At 37.9% G+C, this 16,910-nt stretch overlaps 1 protein-coding gene across 3 annotated transcripts in view; it reads right to left on the reverse strand.

Moving 5' to 3' along the window:
* Nucleotides 1-6,133: 6,133 nt before the first annotated feature.
* Nucleotides 6,134-16,910, reverse strand: part of LOC117211104 — a 65,739-nt gene continuing 54,962 nt past the window's right edge. For all 3 annotated transcript variants that reach the window (XM_033454690.1, XM_033454691.1, XM_033454692.1), the window contains exons 3-7: nt 16,224-16,395; nt 8,361-8,422; nt 8,002-8,134; nt 7,653-7,761; nt 6,134-6,404 (exon numbers count right to left, since the gene is read on the reverse strand). In XM_033454690.1, coding sequence (XP_033310581.1) covers nt 6,306-6,404; nt 7,653-7,761; nt 8,002-8,134; nt 8,361-8,422; nt 16,224-16,395 — 575 coding nt within the window. In that variant the 3' untranslated portion in view covers nt 6,134-6,305. The remainder of the gene's footprint in view (nt 6,405-7,652; nt 7,762-8,001; nt 8,135-8,360; nt 8,423-16,223; nt 16,396-16,910) is intronic.

Below are 16,910 nucleotides of genomic sequence, written 5' to 3' on the forward strand. Positions count from 1 at the left end.
TTTATGACATTTTATTACATGATCCTATAAAACAGAAATAATGTTTCCTTTGTTATTTCTGCATGCATAGTTTAAAATTGTAACAAATTACTGACTCTTTTAACTAATTCTGAAATTCCCCTTTTTTATTTGTCAAATTGTATGATACTTTAAGTGACAATTTTTTTAAGTATTGTAATATGTATGTATATATTATATGTAACATATAGAAGACTATGTGAAAGAGAACTCCAACTGATAACATAATTTTGATAAGCCAAAGAAGCCATTTCGTACGTGAAATAAACATGCTTCCATAAACTGATTAATGAAGCTTTGTTTGCACTTAACGTTTCATGTAAATGTCTTTACTTTCTATTTCCTTTTATTTTACCTACAGGTAGAATCAGAGAATAGAAAAAAAATCATTTTGTTATGACATAATGAAATAAAAAATTGATTTTCTACATTTTGTCATTCGAATGATAGTTCCCTTAAAATATTTTAATTAAAATTCAGATAAAGGATTTAAGCTGTTTCATATCGAGTAAATTTCAATTATTATTAAATTTTTATTATGTCATATTTTTCAAACACAGGAGATACTAGCAAAGATGTAATAAGATGAAATATTAATTAGATCAAATGAATATTTATAAATAAATTATAATTAGAAGGTGTATGTATTTATGTAGGTCGATGGTTCTTGGTCTGCATAGCCTTAATGTTTCTTTGAAATTCCATCTTGCCAGTCATGTATGGATGTTACAAATTCAGCTTTTAATAACTCCAACCGTTATCATTATTGTTCCACTATTTCACTAACATTTACAGTAGTATCACTATAGCATATCTGACACCACACAAACGCATTGCATTGAAGATAAGAATGCTATTAAAGTGAGATAGATGCTGAAACATCAGACCAGTTTCCACAAAAAATTTGTAGGTTCGCGAATTGCTTAATGTTATTCCAAATTTAATGATTCTTTGAACAATTTGTCATTGAATTAATATACACAGACACTAATTCAAACACGAAATATTTTAAATATAACACTTTCCGATGCGTAGATTACACGTATCACGGTGATCAAATCTACGCTGCAACTACTGCGTGATCAAATTCGAAAAATAAGGTTTAAATATTGTGCTCTCTTTGGTGAAACTTAGTACGTCATGTTTATATATATTATTTATATATATTATATTATATATATATGTCATTCTTCAATTCTTTTCCTTCTTTTAAATACAAGGATAAACGTTCTAGAACTTTTTAAACAACTATAATCACGTATTTGCCTGACGTATTATCATCTAATTGCAAGGGAAGGGACGCGAAGGACAGTGGCGCAGCCTATGGAACAATCAGTGAAGAATGGCGGGAAAGTGTTTAAAGTTTAAAGGATGATTGCAGCAACATGTACGATCTCGCTTATTTATACTACTTAACCATTTCGGGAAACAAGAGTACAAGTTTTTATTCCTTTCAATATAATAATAATCGTAATAATAATAGATAATAATAAAAATAGATAATAATAGCAATAATAATAATAATAATAGAAATAATAATAGAAATAATAATAGCAATAATAATAATAATAATAGTAATAATAATCAACATATCGTAAGCTTCCATACGCAGAGCACGCTAAGTTAATACATGTACATAGTTTCTTTACAAAAATAATAACAATGTTTCGATGCAACATTGCGAATCCAATGATCAATCTCTTCTAGCTAAATGACACTTTAGCAGCATTTTTCCTTTGGATAGATAACTCTTGTTAACTATATTATCCTCGTTATATTCGTTCATTGTTCTTACCGTCCGATTTTTTCGAAGCAGATCATACACGCGTTATCCGCGTGCACACCGCTCCTTTCTCTCTATCATTTTCTTTCTTTCTTTTTTTTTTTTCATTCTTCTTCAAACATTTTTATAAATAAACTACCTTTATTTTGTCAGTTAATCGACATTGTCTTTGGTACATTTACAACGAACAGCATATATCGCGACAGAAAGTACGGATTTGGTATGTCGGACGGGGTACCTACCATCCGCCGTCATAAAGCGCACGCAATTCACGAAAAAAAGAAACAAATTTCACTTGGAGACCTTTCGCGTGTCGTCTGAGCGCGAAGATTTCCGTCCGGAAATTAAAAATTAAAACAAATAAAGGAAAACAGAAAGAAAAAAGAAAGGAAAACAGAATATTAAGAAGAAACGGAAACGGAAAAGCAAGAAGCAAACAAGAGAAAACAAAGGAAAGAAGAGGATACGAACGGGCTGAGCGACGGTCGCCGACGGTAGAGTTGACCAGTTATCGATCGGAATGATCGCACTCCACTAAGAATTTCGTGATTCCAGTGTCCTCGAGTCCATTCCGATCGACCGGTCAGTGGAACAAACCATTCCCCGTCGGGTCTCTCTCCTAGGATAAGACCTCTCTGACCACGCTGACCCAAAAGAAAAATTCACCGAAATTTCTTCGCGTCGTTTAGCTGTTTCTCTTTCTCTGTTTCTTTCCCTTTCTGCCGACCGAATGCAACGTAACCTTCTCGTGTCTGTTTTTTTCCTATTCTTTCCCTCCCTTCGGTTCTCTTCTTCGTCTTGATCTTCGCGATACACGGCTACGGCGCTGTCTGATGTACTAAAATGCTACCACTGTCTACGCTTAAACGATCGCTAAGTCACAAGCCCAAGTCATTGCTCCCGACGATGATTCTCTCTCTGGTTTATTTATCTTTTCTCTCGACAAAAATTAAAGTTATGTTTTCCCTCGATGACTGATAGGGTGTAAATTAAAAAGAAAAAAAGAGAAAGATCGTGGTCAAGCAATCACTCGGTCGTGACGATATTTTAACGTTTAGAAGCTGACAATCGAAGTCTACCTACGAATCTTTTCTCTTGCGATCGTTCCCGTATGAAACGTTTCAAAGGTCCTACGTGTTCAACAATCTGCCATTCGTTGCTCAATTTTTCGGTATCGACGGGTTCGAGTAATCGCTCTCACGATGCACGTTGATGCGTTTCGAAACGCGATACGATCAGTTAGAAGAATTACGAGGAACCGGCCATGATCGTTAGAAGCGATTACTCGAACATTCGGTGGAACAGTGTTTAGAAGTTGATTCAACGATTGCTGGTTCTATTTACTACGTTGCATTTATGGAAAGAAACCTGTGTGCTGGCTGACTGAATTGTAGGAAAATGGCGTTCTCGATTGAAGAACAACGCAGATACTACGATATTCAACGAATGCCTGTGCGATGTCGGAACGCAAACTTTTTATCGAGTCTTATGCGGTTTTCACAGGCGCACTTGCGTCGGAAATTGCGTGCTTTTTCTCTTCGTTCTTTTCCTTTTTTTACATAACTTTTTTCTCTCTCTCTCTCCCCCTCTCTCTCGTTCGTTCGTTTATAAATAATAAGTGCGTGTCCTTAAAAAATATCGTGTTAACCAAATAATACGCGGTAGTATTAGGAATAAATTGATTAATCGTGGTTCGGTAATAATAATAAAAGGAGAATAATTAAATGATCGCAACTAATGATTGTAAATTAGTAAGTTAATAATAATAATCGTGGTAATTAATAATTAGAGGAAAGAAAATAATATAAGAATAAATTAGGAACCAAGTACAAAGTTACGAGAGAAGTAAGATTGGGGAATAATTAAATTAGAGTTTTTCCATATTCACGCTACGATTTCTTCACGATAATTACGACTATTTATAATAAATTACAGCGTACGGTTACGATTCGAATTCGTGCCCGTAACAGAAAATAAAAAAAAGAAAAGAAATACACATTAGGCCACCTAGCTTCACGCGTTTCTCGTCTCGGAACCTATCTCGTTTTCTAATTCTACGTACGTATGCGTATTCTTCGGTTTTCTCCTTCGTTTCTTTCTTTCGACTCTTCTTCCCGATTTTCGTTGTCCAGGAAGATTACCAGCTCTTACTGCATCTCTACGACGTTTTGTAAGTCATTCAAGCTTTGAAACTTCATAACGAAAGAGAAAACACGAGGCTCGTGGCCGAGCAAAGAAACGAAAGCGTCGTCGGGTCATGATCGCGCGACACATTATTTATACACGTTACACAAAAGTATACTAGACGTTTCATTTTCTGTTTCTTCAAAGCGTTTGGAAGCTTCTTCACTCCACGGCACAGTATCTACAAATGTACAAATCATCATCGAATACAGGATCGATCCTTGCAGGGTGTTAGGTTATGATCGACCAAACAAATAACATATCGTGCTTCTTCGTGAACTTTATAAGATGGCGTCGCGGTAGCGTTCGACAACGATCGTTTTAAACGAATCCTCGACTCCTTTCAAAATTCAAAAGAAGAATGGAGATAGTTCTATTGGTTATATTGAGAGGAGCACGCCGCGCGAACAATCGACTCTGTCATCCGGCCGACTCGTTGCCCGATAAATTTATTTGTCAATAGTCACCGTAAAGAAATGGGAACTCGCTGTCGACCAGCGTCGTCATAATTGTAGTTTGTCCGCTACAACGGCCCAATCTTTCTTGGGATAAATTTAACGGAAAACGAATCGGCTGGCCCTATGTGGATAATTTACTATTTACAAGAAGAGAGGCGAGAAACAGAGATTTGCTCTGCAGCGCGCTCGATTCCGATCTTAATCGATAGATGGACACGATCGCTATCGACGCCACCGCGACTCGTGCATTCGTCTTCGAGAATTCAATCGATTTTTATCGACGATCTAACGAATATTACAACGAGGCTTACTTTCCTTTCGCTAGGTTTTAACACCGCACAGAGACACCATCCTCGAGTTCGTTTTCTTTTCTTTTCTCACCATGTTAAGGCGTTCACAATCGCCAACGCCTACCACCCGAATTTAAATTATATTACGAATTTAAATGAAGTTACACGTACGGCATTGTGCGGACAAAAAATACATATACTTAACGAAAACTTTCCAATAAATAATTACGTCTGTATTGAACGAACATTTTACAGTGAAACACACTTATAGGATCGAGTTTTGGCCCGTCACGCAAATCAACGTTGTATTATCGCTGTGACGCATAACTTTCGTGACGATTCGGCACATTGAAAGAAAGAAAACTGAACGACAGAAACGGTTAGAATTTTCGAATTTCTTGCCTTCTGGATCAGCCAGTGTAGAAGAAGAGAAATTGTCTGACATTCAACGATTTAGAACTTCGAATGCTTTGCATCTGCTAACGCTTCTGATACGTAATTCGTTCTATTTTCCGCGTTTCAGTGGTATTGATTTATAAGAAACTTGTGCTGAACATGGAACTTGCATCGAAGGATCGATTTCTGCGTGAGGATACGGAAAAAAGAAGCGAACGAAATCGGACATACAGGAAACAGGAGTTTGTGGAAAAGGAGAATAAAATAAAACAGTGAAATCTGAGGGAGGGGACTTATTTCTGCGCGTTTTCTCGATTAAAATCGAGCAAATATATTCTACGACGAGCAACGTTTCTACTTAGCAGAGGATTATTCGTCGAAACTTAACTGGTACATTTATCTTAACCGATACTAATAACGTTATGTAATTATTCTCCGGTTATTATTGTCTGCTCTAAACTATCTCGTATCTCCGATAGGAACAAATTACTTATGCTTCTTCTCCGTTACGTTCGCGCTAAATGCTTCTTTTCTCTTCTCCTCTCTCTCTCTCTCTCTCTTCCCTACTTTTTCTTTCTATTAAGAGAGTCACCTATTCAGCAGAGGCTTTATTTTTAAGCTTGCCTTCTTGTCTACTTTCTTGTCCTTTGTTCTTCCAGCTGTTCAGGTCCAGCTATTTAAAGTTACCGGCTACGTATTTCCTTTTTAATCCTACGCTTTTCTAGATCTCGCGCGAATCATCGATCCCGAGGATCCCGGTCCGCGTATCGATTTTTTCAGCTGCCAACGAGGAGATCGTCTCTTGCTGTCTTGCCAACGAGATCTTCCATTGTGAAGAAACGCACCGCTCGAACTCGAGCTAAACGATCTTCCTCTTCAAACGATCCTTAACGATGCAAGAAACTCGTCGACCGGATAATTCAGGCACAAATAAACATTGAATTACGACGAAGCTAGGCTCTTCAAAGTTGCACACGATCGTCGAGCAATACGTTCACAATGGATTTTTTTTTCTCTCTTCCTTCCTCTCTGATACGTCACCGCGAGAACGTAGTCCATGGACGGAGACAGAAAGCAGCTGGGTGAAAGTGATTCCCTTCCGTCGACGTGGTGTCGGTGATTTCTACGCTGGACGCCTTGGTTCGTGTAGTGGAATTAGGCACCGGACTGACTCTATCATTGATTGGAACGCTTGCCTTCGTTGATGGACGCCATTCTCATTGACTCCGCTTCCGGGCAGTTCCATCCGGGCATTCTCGTCTGCTCTATCGCCGCCTGAGAACACCACAAACGAAAGGTTCTTAGCGAACAAGTTTTTACTTTCTCTGATCAATCATTCTCTCTATGTAATATTATATATTTATATATATTAATTAATTAAATGCAACATTGATTATGATTATTATATTGGTTATTTAATTTTATAAAATTTTATGAATAATTTATTAATTTTTATAGTCTTTAAAATTTTAATAATTTGATAAATTTTTTTAAAAAATTTGATAAAATTGGCAAATTTTTATAAAGAGTGAAAAACCTGCGAAATTTAGTTAAAAAATTGGGAAAAATAGATCCTATTATATAGGTATATATATATTAATTAATTATTTTATTATAATATTGATTATGATTATTACATTGGTAATTTCCATTTTTTTAAAATAAAAATATAATGGAAATTACTATTTAATTTTATATAACTTTATTAATCATTTATTAATTTTTATAGTTTTTAAAAATTTAAATAATTTGATAAATTTTTTTAAGAAATTGGATAAAATTGGCAAATTTTTATAAACATTGAAAATCCATTTTTTTAAATAAAAATGTAATGGAAATTACTATTTAATTTTATTAATACTTTTATTAATGATTTATTAATTTTTATGGTTTTTAAAAATTTAAATAATTTCATAAATTTTTTACAAAAATTTGATAAAATTGGGAAATTTTTATAAAGACTGGGAAAATTGAGAAAAAGTGGTTTTATTATATTTAAGTATATATATATAAATTTATATGTTTATAAATCTAAATATATATATTTAAATAATAAATTGAAAAAAGTAATTAAAATATAACTAATTATACATATACAATAATTTATATAAAATATTATTATTTTTAAATCTTCAGACATATATTTATATATAAATATATCCTGTGAAATATTTATATATATATATTTATCTGTTAATTAAATACATAGATAATTATATTATATAAAACATAATATAGTATAATATATATATATATAATTTATTTTTATAGATGGAAATATTATTAAACGACCCAAGCATCAGATCTTTGGTACTTTGTACGACACGGCAATTGTAAAGAAATCGTGTCCAAAGTATAGCTGATACAGTTTCGCAAATAATAATATGCGAGCTATGGAAAATGGGTATAGACAAATTTCACTGAGGAAAAATTCATGCCAGGAGATATCCTCAGGCCATGTGAAGCGTGAAAAGATACGAAATCATAGGAGTATCGATACAGGTGCACGCGTGCTACACTTACCGAGCTATTAGGATTCTTGGTCATGAAGATCATGAGGGAGCGGCTGCGGTTGCTAAACGGCCTTAACTCCGGATCTCGGCCAGGACCATCCACCGTGTCGACGCAATTACTGTTGGCACAGAAATAACGTCGAATGTGAAATTTGCGCATTCATCAACCACCATGCAAGATTTATGAAATGAACGAGAATTAGCTTTTTTATAATTCATCTAAATATCAACCATGTCTAAGTCATCAATCTGCTTTAATTATCACTTTCATCATTCCAGGCGAGAGGAAGATAAGAAAGGAAGGCTATAAATAAATAGACGAAGAAAAATTCATAATGATAAAAGAGGAAACTACATACCTCGACCGTAATTCCTTTTGCTTTCGCTTACAGTGGATGTAAGCCGCTATGCAAATGATAACGACCAGGAATACTGCTATCGTGGCACCACCGGCGATGCTGGCTGTCTCCAACATTACACGTTGCCGGGAAGCTGTAACAAAAACGTCACTTTCCTAGTCACCGGACACAGCTTCTTGTCCCTTTGGACTGCCTGTAACACGCGTTGCAGATTGAACAAGCCAGTTCGTTGAATTTACATTGTACCCAGTGCATTATAGTCGGCTCTTGCTATGTAGCATGACTCTAGAATGGAATAAAACTATCTGGTCGCGGCGACCAGGAATACAACAGGAGAATCGAGAACGGCAGATACTTACGTAAATAGGAACCATCTAAATCCTTAAACTCGCATCTCTGCCCGATATAACCGTTGGCGCATCTGCAAGAAAAGAAAGCGAACCTGGTTAGATACGGTGTTGTACATCGGCCGGATAAAAGAGCGGTAGAACGCACGTCGGTACTTTATTGTTCGTACGCGGCACTTCCGTAAAACGCGGCAAGAAATCCAGGAAGCTATAAAACGTACTCTTTAGGCACGAACCGCTTTTAGTATCGGGCATTAATCAGATAGGTAGGCGATGGCTCGAACCACCCAATTAGTACACTTAATTATTAACAGAAAAGCGCGAAAGGAGATAGGAGAACTGTGTGGAAAGAGGAGAGGGGAGCAAAATCAAGACGGATAGAAAAAATAAAGAAGGAAGATCAAGGAAAATAAGAGAAAAGAACATAAGGAACAGGTAAAAACTGTAGAGAGGAACGATTGTTTCTAGAACGTATCGATACGCAAGGCTCGTAATAACCCGGTAATTAAAAGGATTCTCACGGTCGATTTCATGGAACGGTACCGCCGAATCATGATTCGCCCTTGGAGCGGAATAATTAGCCGAATGCTGGCTCGTTTCATCCAGATTAACCCGAACAACATTTACAATTAATTGAGACCTGTGATCGTTGAATTAACGTCAGATCCTGGTCACGCACAATAGTCTTTCAGACACACTCGCTGATAACGATGCACGATAAACGCAGATCATACGCCAGCTACCATAGTTTTCGTTTCATCAAAGCGTTCGCTTCTTTTGCTTCCCGGTACCGACCACTTAACTGTTGGCAACTAAGTGGTTGCAGATTTCTTCATTACCACCAAATGAGAAAGTCCGCGATCACTTAGTTACCAAGCCAATAGCTCGTCGCCGGTCATATCAGAGTCATAATTACTTTTCTTTTTTCGAATAATCGTAAGCTGCCTGCATAAACGAAAATAAAAGAGCAGCGTGATCGCGTCGATCGGCATTTCTCGCGAATAAATGAACGGAGTGCTATCCCGCTGCATGGCACAATCCGACACGGATTCTTAAAAACCGCTGCCACTAAAACGGTTAAGCAACGCTTCCGTTACTCCCACGCAACGAAACATTACATGGTCGCTTCTACCGAGAGACACAGATCCCGCCCTTCCCCCTTTTACCGTAGTTTCGGCTGGAAACGCGGCTAATTCGCTGTGCGAGGTGTCTATCATCGATAACGTAACACGTCGATACTCGCCGTGCAAGTTGAAGCGTATCAAGGCCTCGATACTTCCTCATGCGAGCAAGCGCAATAAATAATTACTCGTTCTCAGAGCAGGGCCGGCGTGACCTTTTGCGGGCCCTGAGTGCACATTGAAATCCTACACTTAAATTCTACAACGAGCAATTACAAATTTATTTACAAATGCTGTTACGTATTGTATATTGTTTATAAGCAGTTTTTTAAACAAATCCAAGCAATGTTTTTTCGCATGCATAATTCGCTTTCAAGGGGCAAATGATTCAATGAAAGTAGAAAATCTGTAATCATTGTATGACTTTTGCAAAAAACTATTGATGTAGTTTAACTTGTCTGAAAAGTACATTTCTCTGAAAGCGTCTGGATTTGTTTTTTTCTAAAGTAGTTTGCAGGATATGACGACACTGACTTTTCATGATTTTCATCGCTACTACAAAAATGTCTTGCATCTGTTAATGGTATCGTCATTCTGTAAAAAGTTAATCAAAATCGGTGTTTTTTTAATTGAGTAATTTCCGTAGACCGCGGGGCCGGGTTCCGGCGAACCCGCTCAACAACCTGCCTTGCGCCGGCCCTGAAATACGAAATTTGTAATGATCGAGCAATATCGAATATTCCAATGTTTACAAAGTAAAAAGATAGTCAGAGTAATATTACTGTAACATTAGTAATTATTAATAATTATTGTAACTTTAGACACAAGACTAACTGAATTGCCCTATTATCAATGGCAACGGTTTACGAGTCTTACATCTTGTAGTTACATCGATATTACGCTTATTATTAAACACCTTACACAACGAAAATAAGTGCACACAAATGCAATTAAACCGCTATATGCAGCAGCAAGATCGCGTATACGCGATTACATGGCGTAATAATTTACACTGTGGCTTACTTTCAGAGCACCGCTTATCGATTTAATCAATGGCCTTCCAGTAGATTTCTCAAGTGTGCGCTTAATTATAACCGGTGTCGACGATGAAAAGAGATTTGCGCGCGTCCGGATCACGTAAATCTAGTAGTTTCCTCCGCGTTTCTCGTATTTGACGTCATAGTGGGCGCTGGAACGCGCCAACACGTGACCGCCTGAACGTGAACAAATCTCTAACACACGTTACAAATGGCGCAGAAAATTGCGCAGAATTATATTTTTCATAGCTGTCAGGTAGGTTGGTCGATCCACAGATCAACGTAGATCGAGAGACAAGAGCGAATAGTGGAACGTCGAGTGCCGGGTCACTGGTCTCGTTAGCAAATGTCCTCTTCGTCTTCGTAACGCGCGCGCACATGCCGGCAAGAAAGTGGAAACGTTTATTATCCAGCACTTTCCACCGCAGGAATTTTCTCCGTCCGTTTCACGGAATCCTGTTGTTCGTTCCGCGGAAATTATGGGAGCGCGAACGAGGAAAAAGTAGCACGTACGATGCTCGCGAGAGCAATCGGCCTCCGACGCGATTATTTATTCGTTTCGCCATGTATTCGGTCGTTTGCATGGAAACTGATGAATTGGAGTTATTCGCGGTGTAAAAAGTTCGCCAGTTAGCCAAGTGCATGGACGGTGAAACGCTGATTGAGATACTGTCCACGATTTCATGGCGCGCGTGTATGAATAATGTTTATTCTTGTATTAGAAACTTCGTCATTAAAGCCTGATATTATCAGAAGATTCTTCGATCATGGTTAGGAATAACTTTTTATTGCAAGCAATTTGCATTTAGCATGTTTTCTGTAGAATGACACCGATATTCCAGGGCTGATAAAATACACTGCAAAAGTGAGGTTATTTGACACGGTAGAATCTTCATTAACGGAATATCGATTAACCTTTTGCACTGGAAATTTTATTTCAATTTCTTTTTAACTTTTAAGTGTTTTATTTAAAATTTACTTTAACTAGAAAATAAGAGAAGAAAGACCTTAAATACCAGTTTTCTTCACACTATTGTTGTATTTTCTAATTTGTAAGTGTATGATATATCTTGAAACAATTTCCAGCATGCAATCCTGCTTTCCTTTCGCACGTTTCTTAAAAGAAGGTGGACATGAAAGAATGTCGAGTGGGACTCGACAAAGGAGCTGCTGAGTTAAAAACTGATATCGAGCCACGCTCGACATAGCAGTGCAAAGGGTTAAATATGAAAATGGCCCTTTATTAGGAAGATTGTAAAGCATGGACAGAAAATTATAAGAGATGGAAATGTGTAAAATGAAATCAATATTAACACTTTACCGACCGCTAGCGGTTCAATAGCATACGCACGTCCGACCGGCAGCTCAGGCGCAGATTCTCCCTGGCGCTGGCTTCGTTTCGGTTTAGATTCGCCAATACCATTTTTTTCGTTCATCGCGAACGATAAGTTTTTCAAATTGGTATAAAACTGTGCGAGCTTACAAAGCAACGCAACTGACGCAACTGAGCAAGGTACTTTAGTACCAAATAATAAATACTACTCAAATAATGAGAAAGATTGTTGGCGACAAAAAGCCGATTAATAGGCAATCGGTCGGTAAGTATCGGCGGAAAAAACCGATTAATCGGCTATCGGTCAGTAAGCATCGACGACAAAAAGCCGATTAATAGACTATCGGTCGGTAAACGTCGGTGACAAAAAGACCTATTAGTAGGCTATCGGTCGGTAAGCGTCGGCGGCAAAAAACCGATTAATCAGCTATCGGTCGATAAAATGTCAATATATATTTATAAAATAATTCTAGATAAATGATGTTCTTTCGTAGGAAAACAAAGTAATTCGATCATCTTTGTATTTGTCGTTTAACAAACAAATCCTCTAATAGATTCTATGCCAAACTATTGCAGGTGCAAGCTTAACTTGTCTAAAAACAGGCTATTACCCGATGGACTATTTTGCTAGCTTTCACAGAAATCGGTCGGCAACGAAACTTTCAAATTGAGCAAGTTTTCTATAGAATGACACTAACATTCCAAGGCTGATAAAGTACAGTGCAAAAGTGAGGTTATTTGACACGGTCGAATCTTCATTATCGGAATATCGATTAAATATGAAAATGATCTTTTATTAGGAAGATTGTAAGGCAAGGACAGGAAAATTATAAGAACTGGACATATGTAAAATGAAATCAATATTTTATATATTTAAAAAATAATTCAGGATAAATGATGTTCTTTCATACGTATCTCTGTGCTTGTCGTTTAGCAAATACATCTTCTAAAAGATTCTATGCCAAACTATCGCTCGTGTAACCTTAACTTGTCTAAAAAAAAAACAGGCCATTAACCGATGGACTATTTTGCTAGTTTTCACAGGAATCGGTCGGCAACAAAACTTTCAAGCCGGGCGGTCTATTCGAAGGCCAAGAGAAAAGAGATCTGTTAAAGAACGTGTCGGTTTATGACCATCGCAATGGCCACAAAGAAAGGAGTCGATTCGTACGATTGATGGCATTCCATAGGATTTCCACAGGAATTCCTCGGTACGTGTCATCGGCACGTAACCAGGGATTAACGTCGACGATGGCGAAAGAAGAACGCGGTGATCCTTTTTTCCACCTTTTCCCATTTCGGTTCCGTTGCAATTGTTCCAGCCATGCTGATGTCAATGCGATTCTCAAACCTGGAGGGTGTGCGTGAGCGAGAAAAAAGTCGGTTGCCGTGTAATGTTCACGGGGATCCGATGATTCCTTTCATTCGAAAGTATACGCGTGGTCGGGCATTCGTCCAGAACATTTCGAGATTCTGGGAATTGGTGCTAGTCGCCTCAGGGAATCTCGTTGCAAAGAATTTTTGAAATTGCTGTGAAATAAGTTGCGCATCTATTGTCAGTGGCGCCACAGGTGTAAACCAAGGTAATGCAGATGTAATCGTGTCGAGTCGGTAATCAAATTGGAACTTTTAACACATTGTCACCGGCTATTATTTCGTAATTCGTGCAAGTAAAGTAATATAAATAAACTTTAATAAATTTGATTTATTATTCAACTTTGAATATTTCTTTCTTCTATGATAAACAGTGTAACAATCTCCTACGTGTAATGGTACACAACAGCTTTTGCAAATATATCTAGTTTCGCTGTGTTCTCCTTTTGAACAGCGCACTCTACACGCTCTAGTCGGATTTGTTTTTCTGCCAGTGACTATTTTATCTAACACGTGGTCTCTTAGTTGTCCGGAAAGCCTGAAGGGTGCATCATTATAACAAGGAGCTGTTTTAGAAATTCGAGAAGTGTCAGGTGCAATGCTGCGTTCTTTGGAATCCATAGTTTTCCATTCTCTAGCTACTTGCAGTAGAAATTTGTTGTATCTTGTTTTATTTTCTGGCAGATAGGTACAGTACATTTTATATGCATCGAGCAAGGTGCAGTTTATCGGAAAAAGTGCTAATTTTTTGGACCACTTTAAAGTTTTTCCTAAAATACTGCTGTTCGCAAAATACTGATCTGCATCTTTCATGTGCTTATTGCATTGTAATATGCACGTAGGTTTAATGATATTTTGGTGACCTAATATCAGATTCGCTATCTTCTGATGCAGTATCATTTTCCAAGTCACCACAATCTGATTCACAATCACTCAGACAAACATCCGCGTATAATTCATTGAAAGATTCTTCATTGGTAGGTTCCGCCATCATTGACATTTTTTTTTTTACAACAAAGGACTCAATTTGACTGGTCTTATAAACGAGAGACACAGCTTGAGATATGCTGACCAATAATTGCGCTGCATCATCTCCAACAGCGCACTGATACGGAAGAAAAGCGCATCACGAGTTTACTCGTGGTCGGCAACAATGTTTAAGATTTACATCGCGGAATTAGGAATCAACGTTGAAATTTTTTGGTTCTTTCGCAGCAGATTCTCTTTCGATAATCGATAGATTTAATGGCGAGGAACCATGGCGTTCGACCGTATTTTCGACGATCATTCCAAGTGGCTGCTATTTACTAAGGGTGTGCCTGATTACGTAATATTCCAAAGCGTCTTCGCGGCTGAAATTCCACGCGTGATACGGCCGTGTCGCAATCATTCCACCGTGAGATAGTTCTGCTTCCTCTTGGAAAGCGATCGTTCCACGAGACCCTCCGGTAAATGGGACGTCGGTTTCCAACTCGGCTACACAAGGCGGATTGTTTGCAAACCGATCGATAAGTCGAAGAAATCTTGATCGAGCGTTGGCAAAGTGAATTTCTATGTCGTTTATAGAAAGCTTCGAAAGGATATACTGGGAACAGGCTAATCGGGGAAAAGTAGACGCAAATGGTCACTGTGTTACACGGTCGTAAATCATCCCGAGTAGTTACTTTAAACGTAAGCAATCTCGGGACAGGCACGCAGAAATACCTGAAACTAGGTAACGTTGATTACAGGAATGGACGATCGATGGTTATCAGCGAAAACGACGCTAAACGGTGCTGCAAACGAAACGCTATGTGTTTTCTTTATATTCTATGAAGTAACGTTTTCCCAGGCGGACTACGATCGCGTTAAACAAAGTATAAATTAAGGCTCGATGGGATAGACGGCGTTCGAATCTGCAACGTAACCTGCCATTGTCATAGTTTACGGTAGATTTGTAAAATGAACGGTAACCACGGCGCTATAGTCGATAGATACGATACGTAATAATCGGTTAACGGCTGTTCTATCGGATACGAAAAGCATGCGAATCGAATGAAACGGTGATTCGAATATCTGCCATTAAACTAAGTCTCGTTCGCAGAATGCTGCGGCTGCATTCTCATGCGCGTGTGGTCTTTCATCACGATTACATTTCGAGGTGAAGATCGTGTGTGGTTCCTTCGGAAAGGTCTTGTAGAATGTTGTACAGAAGGTTAATAGCGGATTCGATTGTGAAAGGTCTGTTGGTATGGTATTGGCTTGGCAACTAAATGATTGCGCATTTTATCGTTAGGTGGTATTGACAAAATCCGCAATCACTTAATTGCCAAGCCGAACAAAAGCGTGCGATAATTTGTATCGTTAATTGCAATTGTAGGAAAAAGATCTTGCAATTGTTCTTTTATACTACTTCGTGTTCTTTGAAGCACTATAGTAATATCGACACAATATCTCAATTAGTAAATTAACGCGGAATTATGAATGGACTGTTGACCTTTATGCAATCTCGTATTTTAACAAATGAAACCTAAATTACATTTCACTATTTTATATGTTTTTTTACATATTACGTGCAATCCTATATTTTTACAACCTCGAATTTTTTCAGCATTTTGTCAATATTTACACCAATAAATAGCAATAGTCGCTTAAGCACAGTAGAACTCCTAACCTCAATTTATTAGGAGGAGAATTAAGCGATTCATATATTAGGTTGGCAACTAAGTGATTGCGGGTTTTGTCATTACTACCTAACGACAAAACCCGCAATCACTTCGTTTGCTAATCCAATACTTTGAACTCCTACCGTCTTGCAGAACAAGTGCAAAAGTTTTTCTCTTTTTTATTATTTAATATGCACTTTACAATTTGGTAAATATTTCTCTAACTTAATTGCTAAATAACATGTGGATAGCTAACCCCAGAAGGATATCATCCTCGAATTTGACTATTTTATTTTTTTTAGTGAAATGCAAAATTGTTCTCTGATAAAAATGAAGGAAGAGAAATGAACCAGCGGCGTACTTACAGACAATTGTAAAGGAGGGAATCGACGATTTTGACAGTGAAACATGTGGCACCGTTCAAGCAGTACCATTCCGCATAATCCGGTGGACACGTGTACATGTGGAATGTGATGTTCGGTCGAGGCGTCGGCGTCGGTGGCCGTGGTTTCGGCGTCGACCGCGATGAACAGGCGTCTGTCAACAGAAATCATTCAAAATTAATCATCCATAGAATCACCAGCGCATACCTTCTCAAGTTTCTTGTTTCAGTCACTTCAAACGTCTCTGCTAAATTACTTTCACTAAAAATATTTCCACGTCGATTCCATCGAAATATACTGTGAAATTTACTGTAAAAAAGGTCGCCTTTTCAAAGCAGCCATTGTCCATTGAGGAAATCACGATGGCGGACGAATGAAAGCACAGCCAGAAAGCTGAGAACATGTTGGCGGCAAATTTGCACGATTAAGTTGTGTAACGACCAAAAGCCAACCATCGTTTATCCCATTATTGGGCACAAGGGAGAGACGAATTGTCGAATAGCCGCTTTAGAAATTCCTTCGGCTTCCAGGTTTGGCAAACACAAAGGGTGGTCCGGTATTTTAGAGCCGGTCTAAGTGATCGTCTCCTCCCTCCTTGTGCCTCGTAAAAGCTAAACTGGAAAACCTTCTTCCCATTCTGTTATCCTCCATCGGCATCTTCTTTTGTCA

The sequence above is a fragment of the Bombus bifarius genome, unplaced genomic scaffold (assembly GCF_011952205.1).
Source record: "Bombus bifarius isolate JDL3187 unplaced genomic scaffold, Bbif_JDL3187 scf7180000008218, whole genome shotgun sequence".
Taxonomy (NCBI): Eukaryota; Metazoa; Arthropoda; class Insecta; order Hymenoptera; family Apidae; genus Bombus; species Bombus bifarius.